Source organism: Medicago truncatula, chromosome 1 (assembly GCF_003473485.1).
Source record: "Medicago truncatula cultivar Jemalong A17 chromosome 1, MtrunA17r5.0-ANR, whole genome shotgun sequence".
Classification (NCBI taxonomy): Eukaryota; Viridiplantae; Streptophyta; class Magnoliopsida; order Fabales; family Fabaceae; genus Medicago; species Medicago truncatula.
The window spans coordinates 20,374,623-20,401,323 of record NC_053042.1 but is presented as its reverse complement, the minus strand read 5'-3'; the positions used below and the strand labels follow the sequence as shown (position 1 = coordinate 20,401,323).

The 26,701-nt window shown below is 32.9% G+C and overlaps 2 protein-coding genes across 5 annotated transcripts; one reads left to right on the top strand and one right to left on the bottom strand.

Moving 5' to 3' along the window:
• The first annotated feature begins 1,396 nt into the window (after nt 1-1,396).
• LOC11421962 (transcriptional corepressor LEUNIG_HOMOLOG) lies at nt 1,397-15,431 on the top strand. 4 transcript variants are annotated; one of them, XM_024776045.2, is made up of 18 exons: nt 1,397-1,650; nt 1,739-1,795; nt 1,887-1,984; nt 2,067-2,176; nt 2,253-2,536; nt 2,625-2,700; nt 2,814-2,925; nt 3,196-3,245; nt 3,328-3,600; nt 5,990-6,067; nt 6,699-6,926; nt 7,491-7,632; nt 7,700-7,809; nt 11,099-11,248; nt 13,952-14,107; nt 14,193-14,309; nt 14,424-14,621; nt 15,093-15,431. In XM_024776045.2, exons 2-18 carry the CDS (start codon nt 1,764-1,766, stop codon nt 15,234-15,236), a joined length of 2,358 nt encoding a protein of 785 aa, XP_024631813.1. In that variant the 5' UTR covers nt 1,397-1,650; nt 1,739-1,763; the 3' UTR covers nt 15,237-15,431. The 4 variants fall into 4 exon arrangements, with proteins under 4 accessions (XP_024631813.1, XP_024631814.1, XP_003590232.1 ...); XM_024776046.2 differs by having other exon boundaries at nt 1,398-1,650; nt 5,993-6,067; XM_003590184.4 differs by having other exon boundaries at nt 1,398-1,650; nt 5,993-6,067; nt 7,485-7,632.
• A 10,115-nt stretch (nt 15,432-25,546) lies between these two features.
• Nucleotides 25,547-26,470, bottom strand: LOC25483279 (uncharacterized). The gene is made up of 2 exons (XM_024777204.2): nt 26,137-26,470; nt 25,547-26,053 (listed from the first exon to the last, which is right to left on the bottom strand). The coding sequence occupies exons 1-2, from the start codon at nt 26,432-26,434 to the stop codon at nt 25,932-25,934; spliced, it is 420 nt and encodes a 139-aa protein (XP_024632972.1). The 5' UTR covers nt 26,435-26,470; the 3' UTR covers nt 25,547-25,931.
• Between the last annotated feature and the right edge of the window lie 231 nt (nt 26,471-26,701).

The window sequence follows — 26,701 nt, the reverse complement described above, 5'->3', positions numbered from 1 at the left end:
GTATATGACTTTTGGGGCACTCATCCTTGACGACGAGGCGACAAATTCTTCATATATGTGATGGTCTCTATCATTTAAGTTGAGTTTTTTTGAAGGATCATTTAAGTTGAGTTTTTCATTTGGTTTTTGTTTATTTGACAATTTATGTTTTGTATTGTTCTTCAATATTGGTTAACTTTTTTTTTTTTTATCATTCAAATAAGCATAATAAAAAGTAATTACTTAACCACTTTACAGTCTTTTTAAAAACATAAAAATTAGTTTTGTATTTATTCACTCTCTCTCTCTATAGACGTTGAGGTATAGCCAAACGATCCATATAAAATGTCTTCGATTACTAGCCTAGGACATGTGGCAACCATGCATGACCGTTGAAGTTACCATATTTTTTCATAGAGGTCTTGGAGCACTCTTACAAGGGCCACTTAATGAATTCATAAATCACATCTAACACATAAACAATCATAGATAAGTATATAATTATGCATGCCATTTTTTTTATTTGTTTAAATTTCAAATCATTTTCTTTTTTTATTCATTAAAAACAATCATTTACTATTTATCTTTCTTTAACTTTAATCTTTATGGTCATTTACATTTGTGCACTTAATTTTAATTGCACATTTGCTTTCTAACACTTTACTTTTTATGCACTTTACTTTTAACATTTTATTTTTATACACTTTGTTGTCAACTTTATATTTTGGTAAAGATATACAATCATCCGAAGGCATGAGTATTCAAATAATTTAATTTTATCATATTTATAGACATTTTGGTGATGAATATTATTAATTCGTAATCAGTTTGTTATTAGATTCATCATTTTTTTTTTATCTTAATAACTTTTAGGGTTAAAAATATGTTTTTGGTCTTTATAAATATATCAAATTTTCATTTTAGTCCCTCTAAAATTTTTCATTGACTTTTAGTCCCTATAAAAGTTTTAATCATCACTTATGGTCCCTATTTTAAAGTCAAATCATGTATTTATTAATGAAATTGTGCACAAATTTGTAAAATATTGTAAAAATCTCTAAAAAAATAATTAGAATATTTTAACAAAACATGAATTAAATATAAAATTTTAATCGCGAAAAGTATAAAAATTCATAAATTATACATATGAGTTTACTTAAATTGAGGGACTAAAAGTGAAAATGAAAAACTTTAGGACCAAAAATCAAATAATTTTTTTAGAAGGACTAAAACAAAAAGTTGACATAATTATATTTATAAGGACAAAAAAAATTATATTTAACCCTAATTTTTTAATTTGTGGCTCAATCAATATATTTTATTCACGAATATAAATATTCACCAAAAAAAAAAAACTCACGAATATAAATATCTTTGTTGATCTAAAAAAAAAAAAAATCTTTGTTGAAGTAAAAAAGAAATCTAAAAACAAAAAGTGTTTTATAACAGCGTCTGTTAACGAGAGTACGGATCCTTGTAGACCCGAATTCTCCTCCCTCACATAACAGTGTTTGAAAAGGTGATTGAAGCAATTCAAAGTCAGTCACGAACCCTAATTCCTTGTAAAGGTTTTTTTTTCTTGATCGGGAATTGTATTTTGTGATCGTGTCTGCCTTCATCCATCAATCTATGATCCCTCCCAATGCAGGATTTTGATCCATCTATTTTGAGGTTAGTTGTGCATTCTGCTCTTCCAATTCAATTCAATTCAATTCAACTCAATTCAATTCAATTGAGCTCATTTCGTACTTTGCTGTAGTTAATTTTGAACTGAAAACGAAACTATGGCGCAGAGTAATTGGGAAGCAGATAAGATGTAAGAACTGTATTATTATTTTTACTATTCTTTTGTTTGATTAATTGATCCGTTTACTCATACAATAATATTGATTTTTTTTTTTTGCTAGGCTTGATGTTTACATATATGATTATTTGGTCAAGAAAAAGTTGCACAATACTGCCAAGTCATTTATGACAGAAGGGAAGGTTTCTCCTGATCCAGTTGGTGAGTGAGTGAGTGAGTCACACTTGATTTGTTAAAATACTAGTTTTCTACTTGCCTAGTTTTTTAATATCATAAAATGCAGCAATTGATGCACCTGGAGGTTTTCTTTTCGAGTGGTGGTCTGTTTTCTGGGACATTTTTATAGCGAGGACAAATGAGAAACATTCTGATAATGCTGCAGCGTATTTAGAGGTACTTCCCCTACTCTTCGTTTCACTTTAATGCAGCTGTTGGATACAAAATTTTATATTTTTTTTGTGAACTGCAGGCTCAACAGCTTAAAGCGAAAGAACAACAATTGCAAATGCAGCAGTTGCAATTAATGCGCCAAGCTCAGATGCAAAGACGGGATCCTAATCATCCTCCCATTGGAACTCCTCCTCTAAATGCTATCACTTCAGAAGGAGTGTTAGGGCAATCAACTGCCACTGCTTTGGCTGCAAAAATGTACGAGGATCGGATGAAGAACTCTAACCCTATGGATACAGAGACATCATCCCAACCACTTTTAGATGCTAGAATGGCCCTTTTGAAATCAACAAATCATCCTGGGTAATATACTATACATACTATTGGCCAAATATATTCAACTTCAAATATATGTAGTCTTTTACCATTTTTCTGCCTTTTGCCCAAACAGTCAGATGGTTCAAGGAAATTCAGTAAGTGTGACAGCGGCTTTGCAGCAAATGCAGGCTCGAACTCAACAAACCCCCGTATGTGTTTACATTGCTTGCTCTTTATCTGCATTCACATCCATCCTTCCTTCCTTTTTCGGTACTCTATATTTTAAGGCGTTCATTCATCTCTAAATTTTCCTCCTCGGCAGGATATCAAAAGCGAAGTCAACATGGGAAACATGCAGAGATCCTTATCTATGGATCCTTCTTCAATGTATGGGCAGGGAGGATTGCAGTCAAAGTCTGGAATCACAAATGCAGGTTAGAACTACCGGGGAAAAGGAATTTAATGAATATCTGAAAGTTTAAGTGAATTTGGATTTACCCCACTTTATATCATGTAAAAAGTCAACAAAACGTGATAATTTATTTATTTTGCTTTTACAGTTTTGGGTATCTGCATGTTCATTTTTCATAAGGTTCTTGAAGATTGTTTTTAATTTCATCATCTATGATTATAACAAAATTTCCACACAATTTCTTCAAATAATCATCTTTCTAGGTTTCAATAATTCTCTTCTCCTATATCAGGATTAAATCAGGGAGTTGGTGGTCTCACATTGAAAGGATGGCCTTTAACTGTGAGTTTTGTTATGAGCATTGCTTTCACTTTTAGATAACCATCAATATATCTGATCTGGTTTAAATCGATAATCATACTAGGGCATAGAACAAATTCGCCCGGGTTTTGGTGCTCAAGTTCAAAAGCCTCTCCTTCAGAGTGCAAATCAGTTTCAGCTTTTGCCACAACAACAACAGCAGCAGCTCCTTGCTCAGGTACATGCACAAGGAAATATTGGCAATTCACAAGTGTATGGAGATATGGATCCACAACGATTAAGGGGATTAGCTAGGGGAGGTTTGAATGTGAAAGATAGTCAACCAATTGCAAACGATGGGTCAATAGGTTCTCCAATGCAATCTACTTCATCTAAGGTATCATTTAGTCAGTGCGCCTTGTCTGGCCTTATGGTGCATGAACTTGATAATACTCTGATGGAAAAAATTTCATGATTTAAATTGATGGGTGTACTTTATGCTTTTGCTGTCCCGAGCATTGAATGATTTTGTGGATGATCCATGGGTTATATTTTCACAGAAACTGTTATCTTCCCCTACTTGACTATTCTTTCACCCTACTACGTTCCACTTAGATTTTCATACCAGAATATTTAGTGCCTCTCAACATGCCTTCAGATAATAAGCTAGTCAATATGATTAGAATATAGAGACAGAAGATATAATACACACTCTGGGGCTAATTTGAGAGAGCCCAATCTCTCCCACTAATCTTGACTTCTACCCCTTCTGTCTATTCCTCCTTGCTTATTGCATCACATCCCTGACATTCTTGACTCCTAACCATCTAACTAACTAACTAACCAACCGTTGGAAATTCAGTCTTCATTGTGGTCTGCCCCTAGCCGCCTAATTGTGGCATTTGGGTTGCCTTCATTGCAGCCTCCAACTCCTTCGTTGTGTTGGGTGTGAAGATGTGGATTTAGTCCCACGTTGCCTAGAGATATGGCCTGTTTAGTGTTTTTATAGCTTGGGCAACCCTTGCCTTACAAGCCGGTTTTGTAAGGTTGACTTAGGCCGAACCCAAATTTTAAGATGGTATCAGAGACTATCCTAGATCTGTTGCAGGGCTTCCCGCATCGTCCACGCTTCAGGCTCATTGGGCCTGAGCCTGAGGGGGTATGGTGGAAATTCTGCCTTAATTGTGGTCCACCCCTAGCTGCCTAATTGCGGCATTTGGGTTGGCTTCATTGCAACCTCGAACACCTTCATTGTGTTAGGTGTGAAGGGGTGCACTAGTCCCACATTGCCTAGAGATATGGCCTGTGCAATGTTTATAAAGCTTGGGCAACCTTCACCTTAGAAGCCGATTTTGTAAGGTTGAGCTAGGCCCAACCCAAATTTTAAGACCAACTAACTAACTAACAAAAGGGCTACCTGAGAGGTAGAAGACCAGTGATATGAAGAGAGTTAATCATCAAAATTTGCACCAAAAGGTAAACTGATGTCGGACATTCCTAGATATTGATCTGCAGATGCAGCTGCACCTACTCATTGAACAACATTGTTTGTGCCGGGCTGCCGGCAATAACATAGCCCTGCCCAGCCTCCAACAGACCTGAAATCTGAAACAAATGGTCCTTACAATGCCGAAACAGTATTTTGGTAATTTTTCATTTGTGGCCTATCCACATTGTCAAACACTGCTCCACCCATCTGCCCTCCTCTTGGCATCAGACCAGGATTGGTCAGGCTGTGTTCTATGTGTGTGTTTTTTTTTTTTTTTTTGAGCTTTCTTTTATTATTTTTAGGTAAAAGAATGAGAAGGCTCGGACATTAAGCAAAGTTGTAAGATATTTGGGTAAATTGTTCTGGGTTTTTGTGCAGATTCAGTATATTATTCAGTGTACTAGGCTAGTGGTACAGAGTTTGTATAGATAATCCATTTTACTTATAACAAACACTTAGAGTTTGTATTGATAATCCATTTTACTTATAACTAACACTTTATATCTTCTATTTGTGAAGGGGTGGATTAGTCCCACATTGCCTAGATATATGGTCTGTGTAATGTTTATAAAGCTTGGGCAGCCTTCACCTTACAAGCCGATTTTGTAAGGTTGAGTTAGGCCCAACCCAAAATTTAAGACCAACTAACTAACTGACAAAAGGGCTATCTGAGAGGTAGAAGACCAGTGATATGAAGAGAGTTAATCATCAAAATTCGCACCAAAAAGTAAACAGATGTTGTCAAACATTCCTAGATTTTGATCTACAGATGCACCTACTGATTGAACAACATTGTTTGTGCCGGCAATAAGATAGCCCTGCCCAGCCTCCAACAGACCTGAAATCTGAAACAAATGGTCCTTAGAATGCCGAAACAGTATTTTGGTAATTTTTCTTTTGTAGCCTACCCTCATTGTCAAACACTGCTCCACCCGTCTGCCATCCTCTTGGCATCAGACCAGGATTGGTTATGCTGTATTCTATGTGTGTGTGTGTGTTTTTTTTTTTTTTTTTAGTTTTCTTTTATTATTTTTAGGTAAAAGAATGAAAAAAGAATGAGAAGGCTTTGGCAATCCATTTTTATGTAAAGTAGTACGATTTTTGGTTAAATTGTTCTGGGTTTTGGTGCAGATTCAGTATATTATTCAGTGTATTAGGCTAGTGGTACAGAGTTTTTATTGACAATCCATTTTACTTATAACAAACACTTATAGTTTGTATCGATAATCCATTTTACTTATAACTAACACTCTATATCTTCTATTTGTTGATATTTTTTGTTTCTAATTTTTTTTAGCAGATCAACATGCCACAGATGCAACAATCCATCTCCCAGCAACAACATGATCCTTTGCATTCACAACAACTGGTTCAGGTGTTTTTTCTTGTTTTGTTTATTGAGCTGTGTCGTTTTGACACAAAATGGAACAATAAAATTCGACTACAATTCAGATGGTTAATAAATTCAAATACATGGTTAATTACATTTAGTAGATGATTAATGAATATAACAAGGTGTTACAACTCATTAACCGCCCACATAACACAATCAACCACAATTCTCAGGTGTATATTTGAACAAAAGTTGTGGTTAATACATTTCATGTATATTTGAAAACCTCAGAATCATGTATATTTGAACATGATTTGAATGGTTATAATTAATATCATGTAGATTTTAACACCTGAAAGTCATGGTTAAGGACATTCAAAGTTGTGGTTAATTATGTTCAATGGATGATTACTGAGTTGTGACACCTTGTTATATTCGTTAACCATCCACTAAACGTAATTTACCACATATTTGAACGGTGTTAACCATCCAAATTGTTGTCAGTTTAGCTGTCAAATTCGTGTCAAAATGTTATTTCTCCTCACAATTGTATCAGTCACAGAGATACTTTTTTATTTTTGCATTTGCTAAATAAAAGAATATTTAAGCTAGAAGTTTCCATTTGTGTGATTTTCTTACACATTATATATGACTGTTTACATGCATATTATAGAATAACCGAAAAAGGAAAGGGCCTACATCTTCAGGAGCTGCCAATAGTACTGGTACAGGAAATACACTTGGCCCTTCTAATTCTCAACCGTCAACTCCATCTATTCATACTCCTGGTGATGGAGTTGCTATGGCGGGTAACTTGCAGAATGTTGCTGGTGTATCCAAGGCTTTGATGATGTATGGTACTGAAGGAGCAGGCGGTCTTGCATCTTCCACAAACCAGCTGGTAAATCAACTTGTATATTTTGTAACTTGCATTACCGGGGGGGAATTATTATTGTATTTTTCCTACATATGTTGCTTACAAATAGCCGACCTCGCTTAGTGGGATAAGGCTTGGCTGTTGTTGTATGTTGCTTCCAAATGAAACATTTGATGTAAGAAATGCTATGGTACACCACCCTGTATATTAAAGTAGGAGTATGGGGCTACCCAATGCCTTTCATTTTTGGTAAATGATTTATTACCGAAAAGATTCCTGCTTGTATCTATAATGTTAGGACAGCATGATAATGCTTCACTGCTGATGTAAATGATAATTTAATCATTATATAATATTAATGCTATTTAATTGGTTTTACTCTGCATGGGTCATTAAATTAAATTTGTTACAGAGTTTGATAATGTGTCAATAATATTCTTGATTTACAAACGATTTGAGACTTGAAAATCTGTGCACTATACTCTTAGAGTTTATGCATTTGTTTCCTTATATTTCTAGCTGAATCTTATGGTTTTTACGTTATAGAGTATAAATAGTACTTCATAGTTCATTTTGTTTTAGTTGCAGGATGGCATGGAACATTTTGGAGATGTTGGCTCCTTAGATGATAATGTGGAATCATTTCTCTCACAGGATGATGGTGATGGAAAGGACTTATTTGGGACGTTGAAACGGAACCCTGCCGAGCATGCTACAGATTCTTCAAAAGGTAATTTAATGTACTTATGTGCCTATAGGTTTTTGTTATTTACGTTGACTGTATAGGTCCATTTCAGGTTTTTCCTTCAGTGAAGTTAGTTCTATTCGCAAAAGCAATGGAAAAGTTGTTTGCTGTCATTTCTCTTCAGATGGGAAATTATTAGCCAGTGCTGGACATGACAAGAAGGTAAAATGAATTAAATTCTTTAATTTACTGATTTAGAGGAGATTGCAGAGTAATCCAATAGTTATACTTAAGACTGAAAATATGTTTATTATATTATATTATGTGGGGAGAATGTACATTTATATAGGCAGGAGCCTCCTAGTTAATCCTCAATTAATAGGGAAGATTAATCAATACAATAAACAGGGAAGATAAAACTAAACAGTCACAACTTTTCAATATCTCAACAATTATAACACAATTTCAGAACAAATAAAAGTATTTTCCAATGAATTCTAAATCAGAGATCTAAAATCGGTTTCCTTTTTATTATTATTATTATTATTATTATTATTATTATTATTATTATTATTATTATTATATATATATATATATATATATTATTATTATTATTATTATTATTATTATTGTCTACACACACATTAAAATCTTTACAAGATTAATTATTTAAACATGTTTGTAACAGTGCACTTTAATCAGCTGCAGTCAGTGATTCCATATCAGTCTTATTATTGTCTGCTCCTATTACGGCCCGTTTGGTGCACATGATAAGGAGATAGGATATGATAACACTATCCTATCCTTATTCAATCTGGTGTTTGGTTTGCATCAATAGGAAAGGATAAATTAAACCTATTTCTAATCCTATCCTATTCACTCTTTGTTTTTCTAATCCTTAGTTTTTGGTGGGTTAACAACCTGATATGATAATTGATATTACCTACTGAATAGTTTTTGAACACAACTCATATAATCTTGAAACTAGGTTATGAGAATTGATATTACCAGCTCATATACTCTTGAAACCTATGTTTGTTCAATCAATGGAGAACAAATTCAATTTTTTTCCAATGGAAGATATAATCATAAAGTTCTGTTATGTAGCAGAGGTTCTGCTATGTAACAAATTCAATTTTCTTCCATTGAAATACTATGTAACAGGTTCTGCTATCATCATTTGGTTAATTGCAGAAAATGCTTGTTTTTATTAGATATTTATCATTTTGATTATTTGTTTGAACAAATATGAACATAATTTTTCCATAAAAAAACATGCATTTTTTCACAAGAATAATTTTGTAATTTAAATATAATATACATTTCTTTTCATGACAATAACAAGTGTGCACCAAACACTAGATATAATAAAATAATACTATCATATTTCTTATCACGTGCGCACCAAACAGAAGAAGTGTCTATCCTGTCACTATCATATCCTATCCTTATCCAGCTTCTTATCCTATCTTGTCTCTATCCTATCCTGTGCACCAAATGGACCCTTAGGGTATTCATCCTTTTATTTTCTTTTGCTAACTTTATGTTTTGGATTAATACAAGGCATTTGTTTTTAATATGATTAGGTTGTACTGCTTGGTATATGATTCCATCTTAACAGGCATGGGTAAAATTTAACTTGAGTTTTTAACGCATAGAAAAGGCACTGTCATTAATTAGTTAAGACGGTAGAACATACTTAAGTTGTGATCTAAAGACCAAAGCCCTAAGTATCTCGTGTCTATCCTTCTTTGGTACCATATACTGTCACACACATTTTTCCTCATGCTGATTCTTGACCACATAGTCATATAGCCTCTGTTAATATTAAGAATCAACTCACTCGAAAGATTAAGTTGCCGGGTCAAGGTTGTCGGATGGTTGTTTTGTACTATAACACTTTGCATTAGTTAGCTGACTATTATTACCGAGTTTCAGACATTTGTCTTTTGTCAAAAAAAACCAAGGCAAGTGTTTTTCTGAACTTTTGCTCAAGTTTTGATATATTACAAATTTTAAGCCCTAAATAAGATGCTATATTGTCAAGAAGAAAAGAAAATGCATCTTATTGCAAGCATTTTGTGGTCTATTGCTGCTGTTGATTCTTTTGTTCTCCTGGACTAAATCCATAATGATGAAGATTTTGAAGGAGAAAAAGAGGAACAATGTATCCAATTGATTTTAAGATGTTATCGTACTGTGGGCTTGAGTAATAACTTATGCAGATAAAGAACCTTTCCTTTTTACTAGATTGATAGAATTTTGATGATGACTATTTCAATCAATATCCTATAATTTCCTTTCTCCAACTAAAGTCATTCTCTTCTGAAATAACTGCCATGTAAATGGGCTTTACCAAATTACTTGGATTGACTAATATCTATAGATGTTTAAGACGCAATACATGCCTTGACAAGTAAAAACCGGTATCCGGTATATTGTCTATATATGAGAGGGATGTTTTCTAGGAAATCTTTTAGTTTATGAGGATTATGCAGAAATCGGTCATAGTTATGACATGACCATTTTTGAAGCATGGATACAGTATATAGTATTGATAGAAACGTTTGTTGATGAAACCTTATTTTTCCATGTCATAGAATTGAATCAATTTTAAGGGGGCTACAAATAAGTTAATATTGATACATTAAGTATGGCAAAGAAGAACCAGCCATTTGGTCTGCTGTCTTCTTGCATGAATATAAACTTGTTATTGTTATTTAATACTAACAATTGAAGATACTAATACATTTATTTATGTTACAAAGGCCTTTATTCTATTGTCTAACAATACGTCAACAATAAAAAATCCAATTTGTTGTTTTGATTTCTATATATAACAAGAACAATTATCCAAAACAAAAGAATCCTGTCTAAAAAAATTAAACCTCAGATAAATCCAATCCGTTATTTTGAAGTAGAAGTGAGCAGAAAACTAAATCCAAGGTAAAAACGAAACCCTTACCAAAGTAGATTCAAAGGAAGGGAGAACCCTAAAAGATCCTTATATTCTGCTCTCACCAAATGAACTAAAGAATAGTAGAGATTCAACACCATCAAATAATATTGGCCTCACTACTCCCTAGTTTTGCTAAAACTTTTGAAAGCAACCTGGTGGAACTTTTATAAAACAGAGGAAGACACCTGATGCTCTTAAATAATCAAGAATATATTCCATAGGTAGCTAGCTAGCTTGTTGTGCAGCGAACAATTAAGTGTTATTGTTTTTTAAGTTGAATTGCATAGAACACATGATTTAATTCTGTATTCATCGGACGTTGGCATGTTTTTCTGGTTTATCTGAAAATAAAAGTAGCACCAGAAGTTTACTTCTAGTATCCGTATGGTATGGGGAGAAAAATTGGAATGAATGATTCATGGGTCAGTTTTCCATACCATTTTAAACTTATAAACAGATCCGTAAATTTGTCACTTTCATTTTTAACTTTCATAACAAACAGATTTTTATTGTGTAAAAGATGCAGATGCTTATCCTATCCCTTGTCATTAGGTTGTTCTTTGGAACATGGAGACACTGAAAACGCAGAGCACGCCAGAGGAACACACTGTTATTATTACTGACGTTCGCTTCAGACCAAATTCAACTCAGCTGGCAACATCTTCGTTTGATACAACTGTGCGGCTTTGGGATGCTGCTGATGTAATTTTTTATTTTAATTCTCTTTTAACTGTTAGTGTTGGCCTTTCCTTGTCTTTCCCGTGTATACGGGATTAGAACCTGCTTTCGTTCCAATTGAATTTGATTTTCTCTTCCCCATGGGGATTATAAGTTTACTTGCTGTTAGACTTTTTTTTTTTTTTTGGAATGACATTTGTCAGTATGCCTGTCTTATGTTGTGGGTGGGGATAAACCCTCAACCTCCTTATCACTCCACTCCTTAACTCTCCCACCCCAACCACCAAACCAACCTTACATCCCCCTACTCACTGTAAGAAATGAATGCCAGTATTGTCTAGGTGCTGTGTCCAGGTTTAGTGTTAAGTAAATATAGTATATACTACATAGGAAAATTATATCTTGATATTTACTGATATTCATTATATATAGTTGATGGTGTAGTACTTGAGACACAATCTTCATTATATTTTTCTTTTTTATGAAAACTTACTTGTTTTAGATACTTAACCAATGCCCCTGGGGTACTCTTTAACATTCTCCATTTACTAAAACCTATATTTCACGTCATGAAAAAAAGGATATTTTTATGATCATGCAATTCACCCTTATTTGGCTAGTTTGAGTTGGTTTTTTTAAAGGTTTCTGAATCTGGTAGGATACCTGGTTTGGGCCTAATCCCAATAAAGGGGTTGAGTAGGGAACTTAAGGAAGAATTGCTTATTGCCAGTTGGTGGGGGTAGGCAAATGAGTGTAGTGGAGGAAAATGGTAAGGGAATCATTCTGCATCATTTTCAGTTGAACCTTTTAGGTTGGGCAGAGAGAGGATAATCTCTTCTTTAATGAGCAATAGTTGTAGGTTTACCAAGGGATTTCCTTCTGTAATACACCTAGTTTCCGATCAACAATATGTTTTTTCTTCGATGATTTGGGTTCCTATCAATTGTTCCAACATGCCGGATCTTAGAGAGAGCCAGTGTTATCGAAGATTGAGGACATGTGGGCTAATAAGGTGCATCAACGGGATATTATGGGAATGTATCCCTTTGGGTGGATCCCTAGAGCTGAAAGGTTTTTTGAAGATCAAGATATTATTCACATCATAAATGTAGTGGTGTTCATGAGCATGGAGGGTCATACCATGCTTTGGTTTCAGTCTTGGTGCCAAGAGGACCTCGATGCAGACTGGGCATCATTTTCAATAATTGTGATCAGAAAATTCAATGACAGAATATAACCGCGTCAGTGCATCACAATAAATTGACAATAGAGGAACACGAAACTAATGTATAAGGTCCAGGTGAGATGAATAGGGAAGAAAACCCATAAACTGATGTAAAAGCTCTAGGTCAGATGAACAGAAATGAAGATACATTCCCATCAGATAGTGGTAAAATCTTTGGATATGGGTCTTGCAAAGTAGAGAGAAGTAAGAAGGGTTTGCAAACATCTGATGTTTTGGTCTCTAACAATCTAACAAAGTAACCATATGCACTAGAATTGTCGGACGCCAAACCACATGTAGCGGTTGGAGAGAAAGAAATAACTTAGAGTCTAGTTGCCCCATACCCAAATCAGAACCCTAGACACTAGACCACTTGAGGCAACCTTGCCTCAACTACCTGCACCAGCCATTGTTTCACTTGTTTCCACCTGTGAGTCGAGGTTGAACAGTTCTTCATGGGATCATATTTTTTGATATCTGACAAAGGTCGAAGATAGGTAGACAAAATGGTATACTATGGTGTAGGTTTCACTCAAGCCCACATTGAGATAGCCCATGTGCTCAGAAAGTAACACAAGGTTTACTATCTTTGACCCAAACCCAGGTGAGAGTTATAGAGTAAAAGTGACGTGAGCTTGCAAACAAGATACCCCATGTTGCTTCCGTCTCCAATACTAGACACATGTCATTCCCACTACAATTCTGACTGGGGCACACATCGTCTTTGTTGCTGCAATCTATGGTGTGTACGTTGTCCCTGCTGCAAGCCCATGTGGTGTGTGTATCGTTGTTCTGCGAACCCTTTGGTGTGTACGTCCTATGATGCCATTTAAGCAGCACAGTCTGTGAATGGAATTGTTGAGGGCGCCGCAAGAAAGATTGAAACAAGTGAATAACCAGAAAGAGGTTGTACGTTTTGCTTATTCTTTCCATTTGTATAATTGTTTTGGGAGGAAAGTTCATGGGTTTGGTGTTAAAATGGTGCCACATGATCTGTATATTGTGTTGACTGCAGTTGTGGACTTGTCTTCCAAGTGTTAGTTGGGTTTTGCTTCAGTTGGCTTCGGAGAAATGGAAAGGAAGAACTCAATAATTGCAGGTTTGAAAGTTATGATGGCACAGATTGGGAGGATTGGGTGGGGTTACGTGTGGATTTTACAGAAATTTCACAAAGATTTAAAATTTCAAACACGAAGTCGTAAACAGAAATTAACCACTTGGTGGTGTAAGGTTTGGTTGCTGTTGTATGTTTTACAGTCCTCGTATTAAAATGACAACTTCATACCCCAGTGGATAAAACTTCTATCAAAGGGATATGTATATATCTATAAGAAATATCTTGATTTTTCTTTTTTAATATTTGTCCTTTGGTATTTAGTGTTTTAATGAAACCAGGTGCTCAATGGTTATACCTCTTATGCCTTGGACAATAGTATGACGTTTCTATTTCAAATTTTGGTTTGCTTAAAGCTGGCACTCACCTTTGGCTATTACTTTTGCAGCCAAGCGTTTCTTTGCAGGCATATAGCGGTCATACTTCACATGTTGCATCCCTTGATTTCCACCCTAAGAAAAATGACCTTTTCTGTTCCTGTGATGATAACAATGAGATTCGCTTCTGGAATATTAGTCAATATTCTTGTACTCGTGTTTTCAAGGTCATGTGCGAAATTTATTTGATTTTGCTCTCATAAATGTGATGGCATATTCTCTCTTCTGAACCTCATTAAATTTATCAAGCAGGGAGGATCTACACAGGTGAGGTTTCAGCCAAGGAGTGGACACCTTCTGGCCGCAGCATCTGGCAATGTTGTGTCTCTCTTTGATGTTGAGACTGACAGGCAAATGCACTCATTACAGGTGTAAACAAGGACACCGAATTACAACAAATCTAAAGTTAAAATACAATTCTTCAGACTTTTATCATATTATCCTTTCATATCTATTTATATTTAGAATTATACGTATTTCTAGGGACATTCTGGGGAGGTACATTGTGTATGCTGGGATACAAATGGAGATTATTTGGCATCTGTGAGTCAAGAATCTGTCAAAGTTTGGTCACTTGCCTCTGGTGATTGCATTCATGAACTTAATTCCAGTGGAAACATGTTTCATTCTTGTGTTTTTCACCCAAGTTACTCCAACCTCTTGGTTATCGGAGGATACCAGGTATGTCTGCACATATCAAAGCTACGAGTTTACTACTATATTTTTCAGGTTTTTTCGTGAACTAGTCTTTACTTAACAGTTAGTAGAGTTGGTCTCTTCAGTAGATGAGAGTTATTGATGATGCCAGTTAGTGTCTCTGTTACAATGAGTTATCTGATATCTTCTAAGATATTAAAAGATTAATTGTATCGTCTTCCAATGATTATGTTGCTTAACCGCTGGTAGTCCGATCAACACCAGTCCCTTGCCAATGACTGCTTATTTCTCGTCATCAATATCAAATAAAGTAAAGCCGTAAAGGAATATAGTTTGGTTTAATTATGATTTTACATATTAGCTTGCATTTGGATGCTGTTTTTCTAAAGATAAAAAAGTTATTATTTAGGATACTGGCTTAACATGCTGTGAACATTTTTTGCAGCATATTACTCGATTAACTCGTTTTTCATTTGTTTCATTGATGATTTACAGTCATTGGAGCTATGGCACATGGCGGAAAACAAATGTATGACCATACCAGCTCACGAGGGTGTAATATCAGCTCTAGCACAATCACCAGTGACAGGGATGGTTGCTTCTGCCAGTCATGACAAGTCAGTAAAGATATGGAAATAAAAAGTGTGACGCCCTGGCAAATTTTGTTGAATTATTCTTGATAACTATTATAGTTAAAAGATTTGTTCATAATATATTGATGTTGTTTTCTGATAAATAATTGTTTCTAAAATAACACTATCAAGTTGTTGATGTAGATTACTCGAAAAATAAATTGGGAACAATTAATAAATAACAGAAATAGACCGCTTAAAACTTAGTTGTAATTAATTTTTGTCCCAAAAAAAAACGTAGTAGTAATAAGTGTAACACTCTCTATTAAAAAATAAGTGAAGTGAGATAAAAGTAGAATATGAAAATTACAATATATTAAATACAATGCAATTAGTATTGTTGTATGACAATATATATTCTCACCCTTTTCTTGTTATCAACATCGAAGAATTGAAAACTTTTGTTATAATAAAAATTAATCTGAACACAAAATAGTTCTTTTGCAGAATAAAATTTAAGTATAAATTTAGAATGCATAACTAAATTAATCTTCTATTGTTGTTTTGATCTAACAATTTTTTAGCAAGGAAGCTTCATACTTTCTTTCGAACAATACTCAATCTCACATATAACATTATAAATTTTAAAACAAACACACCCGAGATCTTTAGTTGGTTATTTCTGTTGTCCATAAAACATTATCCTTGAATTCATATAACACCTGAGATTTGTATAAAAAAAAAGGTGTTATATGGACACGCAAATTTGACATAAATTTCTCTTTATCGAAAAATAAATCATATTATAAGTCAATCTTTTTCACGTTGATTATAATTACAATTTGTGTTCAAATATTCACTTAAAAATTATAGTTAGTGACATTTAAAATTATAATTAATTATGTTAAGCAAATGATTTATGTTGTTTTTGGATTTTCAAACTGTTGTATTTGGATTTTCAAATTCTATTATCTATCGAAGTTGTTACTAGGTTGAGTCACGATCAGATCGCTCTCTTTAAGACGTTTCGTGGCACTATCCAAAATTGTGCAAGACAGACTATCAACCACGCCGCCTCCAGGATAAAACAAGCCCAGCTACAACTGTGCGGTTAACTACTGCACTGTAGAAAACCGTTCGAGATTTACACCTTCAAATATGGCACTAAGACCACTCTTTAATACTAAAACCACTTTAATATGGTATTGTTACCACTCTGTTATGGTGCTGAGACAACTCAAATATGGTGTTACCCCCATTCTAACTTTAATTTCTCCAAAGTATCAATATGGCACTACGACCACTCAAATATGGTGATACCACCATTTCCACTTTTTAATTTCTCCTCAATTAAAGTATTGAAAGAATATTTATATACCGTTAAGATCATTCTTAATTCCGACGGGACATTATTATTCCAAAAAGGGACTATGATCTTCATAGTACTCTTTATTCCGAAGGGACTTATATTATCGAAGGGATTATGTTTTGAAGACCATTCTTAATTTCGAAGGGACATTAAATCAAAAAGGGACTATGGTCTTAAGAACACTCTTAATTACGAAGGGACAGAAAAAGGAGATGAAGAGAAGAAAGACTCGTCAACACAAGTCAAGAAAAGGAGAAGAGAGAAAGAGTTCCCGACAACTCAATGAAACTCTTTGGTGTATTTTTTGAACTGAGTGGAGTCCTCTATTTATATAGAGATTCTGTAACTGTTTTAGCAAAAATTGCAACAACAGTTACTCTAATGGATAAGATTAAAATGGAGTTTATCCATTAATCAGTTCAACAACACATGTGAATAGGATCAAAAGAAACAAATCCACAAAAGTAGAGGAAACAAAATATTAGATTTGAATGAAGGAAATATAAGAAATTAAATTAAATTCTTATTCTTATCACAACCACCATAAGCTAAATTTATGGGAAGTGATATTCTCAAATAAAAATAATTATTACTATTATTTTTATCATTATCAAGTATTTAAAATTAAATACCGCAATTTAAACACTACTAATATGCGAGTTCTATTTTATGTGGGACCCCCCACACTTTATTTTTTTCAATTCACACAACATTAGATCAAATATAATTACTTGGTATTTAATTTTCCAACATCACACTAATGTTCCAACAATTTATGATGTTGCGGTTGCAAAGGAAGCTACCAATTCCATGTGGAAATAACAACTTCTGTCTTCTTAACTCTTTATTTAGCAAAAATGTGTTAAAGGAAGCAAATGATTTGAGAAGATGGAAGAGGTGTGTATTTTTTTCTTCCAAATTATTGTTATAGTATGATATATTGATGCAATTAAAATATAATTATTTTATATATTATAAAAATCAATTTTTCGACAACCGGTAAAATGTACCCAATTACACATGGCTGTAAAAAAATGAACATGTCCAGAAAAAGTCTTCAACTTTTCCAGGCTAGATACCACCACCAATGGATGGATCATGAAAAAGAATAGGAAAAAATTTGTGTGATTTTTTTTCACTGTGCGGGGTGTAGGTTAAGTTTGTTGCATTTATGTGATTTGTAAGAGAATGAAATGGAGTGATAGTGACCTAAAAGTACACTCTCCAATGTTTGGATCTTTTAGTATGTGTTTTTTTTTTTTTAGAGATATCAGAATTTTTTCAAAAAAGATTATTCCTTTTTTGGGTTAGTTACGAAAATTAGTCATCTATTTATTTAAGGAAAATTAATGATCTTTTTTTAAGGAAAAATTAATCATCCTATAGTGCTGCCAACTCGTACTTCTCGGTGTGGTAGGAAACCAATTATTCAAGTTTTCTAAATTTGATAGAGATTCCAAGAATTAAAAGTTACCATCTAATTTGATATGATAAAAACAGTATGATATTAATACACTCATTGCTTTGATGATAAATATAGGTGACATTTTTTCTTCAAAATAAGTAAATAAATAATAAATAGGAGAAAACTTAGGTACAATTCCTTAGGTGCTTTTCGTATGGTTCTTAACTAAAAATACATATTTTTTGGATATAACAAACTTTGAAAAAATTATGGATTTGAGGAAATCATGGTATTTTTAGTTAAAAACCATACGAAAAGCACCTAAGAAATTGTACCTAAGTTTTCTCTTAATAAATATAAGTGACATTTTATTTTAATTTTGGTAGAGAAAATAGATGACATTTATCTCTTAAAAAATTAAGATGTGAGATTTAACATGTAACATCTAATTTGTGAGTGGTATACAATTTTTATCTTTTTTGTGCATGATTATTATTATGATTATAATAGAAAACCGCGTTGGGTTGTTGAAAAATATTTAAGAAGAATTAATTGCTAATATACTAGGAGTAGCATTAACAGGAGTAATATTAATTAATCTCATCTCCAAGATTGTATCTTGATGATCGATTGAAAGAAAATTGAGGAACAGGGGAAAAAAACACAATATTATAAATTACTTTAGCTTGAGTAAGGTGCTCACAACTTTCAATTTTAGTAGCCTTAACCATGGCTTGACCCTGACTTTAATAAAGGGATAAGTTTATAGACCAATCAACTTTACAATTTTTCACCTTGGTACAATATCAATTCCTTTTAGAGAGCTATGTAAAAAATCAGCAGTTATATAATAAGGCATAATCCCCTTTTAAACTAATCAGGTCCAAACAATGATAAAATTTGCAACTAAGGAGAGGTTTTGTGATCATATAAGAAGCATTATGATCAGTTGGATCTTTCTTGACAATAATCGATCCTTTCTCGATGACTTCTTCTCATACAAAATGCAACTTTATGTCAATGTGTTTCATTCTTGGCTCCACCATAAACCAACATTCTTTCAAGTGATCCTTCGATATATCTTAGAATCCGTTTCAAATCCTTCCAATGTAATCTTCCAGGATTTGATAAGAATCTACTGACCAAACTTACTGCATAAATAATGTCTAGACGAGTACACACAATTGCGTACATAAAGGTCCAACAACAATTGCATAAGGGATTTCTAAGAAAGAGATTGTACTCAAATTAACTTGATCGTTTTAGTGTTTTATCTCATATTACTTAATTTTAATTTCTGTTAAGACAATATTTACCTTATGTTCATCTTTCTTTCTAATGTTGTGTTTCTTTAAAATGAACAAAAGGAGAAAAACGGAAACAGCGTGGCTTCTTTTTCTTATCAACTTAACGGAGATTTTCCCTTAATTAAATCTATGGCCTCATTTGAAACAAGTTTGAAATGAATTAGAATTGTTCTATATGAGACAAGTTTGAAATGAATTACAATTGTTCTATATGAGATTGTTGAGTTCACAATAAACCCAGCATGTGAACCCACAACCTGACTCCTAATCAAACCCACACTGCATCACCTCTCTCTCTAAGCACTTGCCATAATGGGGGGGATTCAGAAGAGTTCTGTTTCTGAATCGTCGCATTTTTCACAAATTCATGTACATTGCTTTTGTGGCTTTTGTTTTGTTGGAAGTAACTTGTAGATTGTTTTATACACTCCGGTTGGTTATTTTGTTTACTTATTGGTGACAAGTGTTTAATTAATGAGAAAATAAGATAAACACTGACAGTGTAAAATAATTTTAGTGTAAAATAATTTTACACTGTCATCCAATAGCAACAGAGTATTCTTCCAAATTGCCCCACTTTTCTGGTATGATGTGGAGAAATAGTTGATTCCTATTGAATGTTAGTGTAAACTTAATTTACTATGACATAACATATCCATTAAGCTCCATGAATTTGCTTTATTTTGATGATGATTGTGAGCAGACAGTGTATAGCAACTATACACACTCAACCAATCAAAATCCACAATTTTGACACATCATATTTCAATTTTAAAATTAATATATAATTAGAAAAAAATTAATCGAAAAGTTTAAAATTAATATATAACTGCTTCTGTCCTTGTGAGCTTAGCTCAGTTGGTAAGAACCTTGCATTAATATATGCAAGGTCCGGGGTTCAAACCCCGGCCACCATAAAAAAAAATATAGTAACCGCTTCTTTGGTATATGTCGTGCTGCTTGCTTCCTTCCTCTCATTTTTAGCTATATGTGCTTCTACCTTGCACTTGCATACGAAACAAGCATAGGCATGTCACAACCTTTTTTAATTTGAATAAGAAAAAACTTCCTTAAGTAACAGTGAATCCAAGTTTAAATTCAACTTTTGAAAATGGCTTCAGGTAATCATCATGTCAATTTCCATATAAATTCAATTTTTCATGCCTTTGTCATTCTATGTCTTTGATTTGAAGTTTTATTTCTCTTTTTAAGCTGCCTTGTACAACTTATGGTGGGTTCTCTTAACACAATGATTCATGGTCAACACTTTCTTCCGATATTGAAGAGAGTAAAGTTTATGAAGGAAAAATGCCTCTAATCTTTTGTGCCAAACCATTTTGCTTTAGCAAGTGGCCTTCTGTATGTTATCATAGAATATGCAAACAGATGTACATTCAACAGACAGCAACACGAATTGGAGACCATCGGAAGAAGGATACGTGAAGTGCAATGTAGACGCTACAATTTTCAGCGATCAAAGGCAGTTCGGTGTCGGTATGTGTATCAGAAATTCATAGGAAGCAATTGGTTTGAGAGAAGCTATTATTTGGCTTGGTGAACTGGGACTATCAAGAGTGTCAATTGAGCTAGATTGCAAACTAGTGGTGGACGGCATTGGTGATAGCAAAGTAAATCATTCTGAATTTGCCAATTGTATATGTGTCCAACACTTTTAAATTTGTATTATGTTAACGATAAATTTGTAATCCGTGTAATTCCATTTACTTCCACCTGGCCAATGAATGCAAACTTTTTTCAGCTTATTCCTTTCTATCATTAAAAAGATATGACAACTTTATTTCAATTCACCCATTTAATTATGCATCATTTACTATAGAATCATCCAAAAACAACCTTTAACCTCCCATAATATGATACTAAAACGTATCAATAAAGCATACTATCCTCCTATAATAGAATCATCCATTTAATTATACATATTCCTATGCCCACTTTGTTACGGAGTTTGAGAGTGAAGCATCGACGTTACACTCTAACCTTCCTCTTGCCGGCTTCTGCCACCGTTGCTCTGTGATTCCTTGTGCTTGCTGTGTTGCTGTCATGTTGTTTATGATATTATTATTTGCTGAACCAGTAGATGTCCAAGCTTCCTGCCATTCGCATACTGCCAATCCTCCAACAAGTGATTCGCACACTCCAAAATGCTGCTGTTTGTTTCTGTTATCTACTGCCAATTTCTGAGATTCCTACTTTTCTACATGCTCCTGATTATAGTAGTTATGCATGCTGCCTGATTGTTTCACAAATGTTTCTGAAAGTGTACTTCCATATGATATATTGTCTATACGGCACAAATTTGACGTTTTTTCAGGATTGTATCGAGTACATTCAATTTTTTTTTTTTTTTTTTTTTTTTTGTCAGGTAGCCTAGTGGTTAGAATTCACCTTATAAGGTGAATAAGTGGGGTGTCCGGGGTTCGAATTCCGGCCCCTGCATATAATAATGCATTGTCCTACCAACTGAGTTATGCTCACATATGATAATTAAAAAGTACAGTGATGTATAATCCAATGTTAAACTTATAAGAAAACTAGTGTAAGAACAAGATGCAAGTTTTAATATCTTTCATGAACCAGTTCCTATTAAGGAAAAGAGATTACAATAGAGAAGTCCAATAAGGAAAAGAGAGGAATTAAACTACCTACTAAAACTAGAACAACATGGCCTCCCACAAGAAAAAACAACACCTAAGACATACATTCTAGTCTCACAAAAAGGCCAACACTTGCTACTAGCAACAAGAAAGCGAAAAACAAAACATCCAATACCCACTAAAGACACACAATAGCAGCAGACCGGACTTAACTAAGCCGATAAAAATTCGAAACAAAACTTCAAGCTCGGCCAGAAATTGAAGATTGCAACCACGCTGGACAAGTAAAGCCTAAATAACACAAAGCACAACCTCCTCATAAAAGCAGACATTCATGCCAAAGTCACACAAAAACCAAAAGGATCTGCCTCAGAGTAAAAATGCTACTGCAGAACCTGAAAGATCTATCAGGTACCAGGAACCCTCATCATGTTCCCATTCTTTCAAATGTGATTCCCATCCCTTGAATCATGTTACTTATAGATATAATAAAAACTAAAAGTAACTACTACCTCCGTCCTTATAATTATAAGACAATTTTGAGAATTTTTTTATCCCTTTTTATAAGACTCCTTTTCTATTTTCAACTATATTAATTATTTCTTTACATACATATCCCTATTTATTATACATCTTTTTCTTCAATCAGCAATAAATAACATGTTGAAAACATAAACCATCTTTATCTTAAAGGATAAAATTGTAAAAACAATAGTAATTACAAACATATTTAATACAAATATCTACTATCTTAATTCTCGTTATTTTTTCAAAAGGGCCCTATAATTAGGAATGGAGGTAGTATAAAGTATGCCAAAGTTATTTTCCTTCCATAATTTCCAAAAAAAAAAAATAGTAAAATTAAAATGATAATATGTTTACTATTTATATCAATATCAACCGAACTAGGAGCTTCGATGTTGGCTTTTCGGAATTGGCCATTAGTAATATCACACATATGGAGCATGGAATTGGCAAACCTTTTTTATGATTTATTAAGGGGTATTTCAAAAAAATATATTTTACATTTTATAAGGGAAAATCGAAAATGACCTATATTACAGAGGTAAAATACCATTAACCTTAAATTGAATTATGTGTACAAACGAAATTCTCTTAAACATAAAAAGCTTTGCCGTCGTAGATACTCTAATTATGGAAAGAAAAAAAAAAGTTTAAATTACTACTTAATCATTTCAGATAATGTCAAAAGACAAAAAATAATAATTTCATATTCCCGATGCCTTATAAAATTATTTTTTTGTTTTTTTAATCATATCTAAATATCAACGATATATGAAATTATATCTAATTTATTACCAATAAAAACATTTCGAATTATTCATATTCCCAATGCCTTATAAAATTATTTATCTTTCTTTTTGACGATATCTGAAATTATTTCTTATTTATTACTAATAAACACCTTTCGAATTATGGGGAAAAAGGTTAATTACTAGTATTTTAGATATTGTCAAAAAACCAAAAAATAATTTCATATTCCCAATGCCTTATGAAAATATTTCTCTATCTTTTTGACAATATCATAAATTATTTCTTATTTATTACCAATAAACACCTTTCGAAAATTTAGTGTTGTGATTGTTAATTTCTAAGTAATGCTATGTAGTGCGAAGAAATTACTCACAAAAAAAAAAAAAACGAAAACGTGATTGCACGGACAAACGGAATTCAGCTTCTTTATTTCATGCAGAATTGCAAGTCGCCCATTAATGTATTTATTCAAGGATTAATTATGTTTTTGGTCCCTATAAAATTGAGAACTTCTAAATTTAGTCCTTATTTAATTTTTATAGGTTATTTAGTCCCTACAAAAAAAAAATTACTTCTAAGTTTAGTCCTTGTTACGACAAAGTTTGTTTAATTATCTTTAAACTCTTAAATTTTTGAACGATTTTTTTATGCAAGTTTATAACACTATGAAATGTTCATTTACTAAAATTTAGAATTTTTTAACATGAAACGAATTAAATATGAATTTTTTATAACGACAAAAGTTAAAGATAAAATTAACAAATTTTGGAGGTAGAAATCAAATTTTGCGACAATTTTTTGTAGATGAACTTTTAGTAATGTTCTTAACACGTCTGCGAAAAATTGTTCAAAAACTCAAGAGTTTAAGCATAAATTAAACAAATTTGAATTGAGGAGGGACTAATACTGATTGAAAATATTTATTTTAAAGACTAAAAGAACTATTAAAATTAAGTAAGGACTAAACTTAAAAGGTCCCAATTTTATAGGAAATAAAAACATATTTAACCCTTTATTAGAAAAGAGGACTATGTCAAAAAAAGAGAAAAGAGGATTAGTTTTTTTCAAAAAAAAAAAAAATGAAGGAAAGAGAAGAGAAATATATAGGTGGGGTTGATTCATTGTTTACAGAGAGGAGAACAAGATTGAAAAGCAAAAAAAAAAAAAACGGAAGAGGAATGATGACCTATGGTAAGAATAAGTTCAATCTGGACCATTAATATTCATCCAAGGGTTATAATTAAACCCTCTCACCCTCTCATTTTAAAACTCCTCTCACTTGATATGCCCTATATATATATATATATACACACAATTTGATCTTGTTTATTGGTTATTGACATGGGTGGAAATGAGTGTCTTCCGACTCTTTTTTTTTTTTTTTTTGTGAAGTCTTCTGACTCATTTAACAATTAAGAAAGCTATGCTCAAACTCTTTAAAATGTTATTTATTTAAATATGTCATACTTAGATAGAAAAAACATACTATGTCCATAAGATACACACCATACACATATATACGAGGAGGAATCCATTAACTTTAGGAGTAACTTTGTTGAGTTACTCCAATTCTTAGTCATTAGTTACAATATCATTCTACAAAGAAAAATCTTTGATACAAAATTGGAAATCGTCACCACTCAAAACTAAAAAAAAAATGATATTTGAATTTTATTAGTCTCTAACTGTCATGTTGGAGTGCCTATATATATCATTCTACGTATGAAAAGTGATGAGCATTCTTTGTTTGGAACAAAAATGAATTAGTATACACATAAATGATCCTAAATCATATCAGTTCAATAGTAAGTGTCTAACGTTATAATCTTAAATGTTAAAATCCTTCAATGGTTTTTATTAAAATGATCAAGTATCAATTTCATTAAAAATAAATTCACCATTCTCCATTTATTTTAAAAAATAATACACATCGTCTATAAAATCACAAACTAATAAGCATGAACCATGAATGTCTTAAAATAGTTAATCCAAAAAAAAACAATGAAAGCATATCTAATATTTGTGAGAAATCTTTAGTATGTGAGAGTTAAGTTTTTTGGTTTGGAGAACATGACCATTTGATCTGAATCCTTTATCACATTCACCTCAACATATGGACCAGTTCTCTCAAGATATTCACAAAGGCAAGCTTAACAGTTCATCAAGGGCCCAATTTATCTATTCTCAATCCCTTGTATAATGGTGTTGAAAGTTGAATTCACAACTTAAATAAAATAAAAATTGAAAAATTTATTGAAGAATGCAACATGGAGACATTGTATAAAACACACATTTGTAATCCAAAAAGAACATAAGTTGTAAAAGTAAATCAAATGAGGCATTCAATCTAACAAGTAAAATAAGAAGTAATTTAAGATGGAAAAATGACACAAAAGGTGATGAATTAAATATAAATGTATTGAATGGAATAAGGAAACATCTCACTTTAGATATGATTTAAAGATAGAGTAAAATGTTTTAATCCAGTACTTCTCAATTTTGAGAAATAAAAATGATCCTTAGCTGAGTCATGAGTGGGGTGCTTAAGGGTGTATTGAATATGCTTGCATTTGAAGTCTGAACCAATGCTCATAGCAGTAAGCAAATGATAAATCAAAATATTAATACAGTACTGGATCTTCTGATCTACATATCATGACGTCTCTTCAGTAATATGAATCAATAATTCCAACTCTAAACAGTCTTAATTCAGTTTCTCTAACAACATAATGAATATATAACAATCAGGCAAACCAAACCAGACCATTCCACATAAGTCTGAAAAGTACTCTTAAGTAAATAACAATGTACCACACACTATCCTAATGTCAAGAAAGTAGTAATAATGTGCCACTGAAGCCCCACTACTTACCTTCAAACCAGACATCTTCTTAGCTATCGACCTTCGCACGACTGTAGATACATAACAGAATAAATAAGTTCAAAAAAGGAATGTAATTGCAAGAGATAAGTAAAATTGACTTCAAATACAATACCTAGGGAATCTGCCATATTCAGGACTCCTGTTCCTGCAATAATCACAACTCCTTCACCTGTCCCGTCCACCATACCTATCATACACAGGACTACGTGGAAAACCATAGTATGGACTTGGTCGCCTGCAATAACCTGGACTGGGAGATCTAGCAAGACCCCCTCCTCTTTGGGACTGCCACCATCATTTTCGACCCTATCACTATCATCCCTCAGAGCATACTCCACAAACACCACCCTATCCAGTATCTTACTGCAAGAGCAATGAAAACAAATCACAAATTTTTTGTGACATTGCATCTTTGAGTTTTTGTGGACTTCTTGTTTGGCTTTGAGCCATCATGATGAGTCAATAATTAGTAGTTTTAATGTAATATTTAAGTCCTTTTTAATTAGATTTAAGTTTATTTTAGTTTAATATTATTTTATTTTAGAGCTATTTTACTTCAGTTGCATATTATTATATTTCAGGAATGAATATTTGATGGATTGATTCTTGGAGCAAAAGAAAAAGGGTTTGGAGTTGATTCAGACCAAAAATAAGAAGATTTGGAGACAAAAATATGT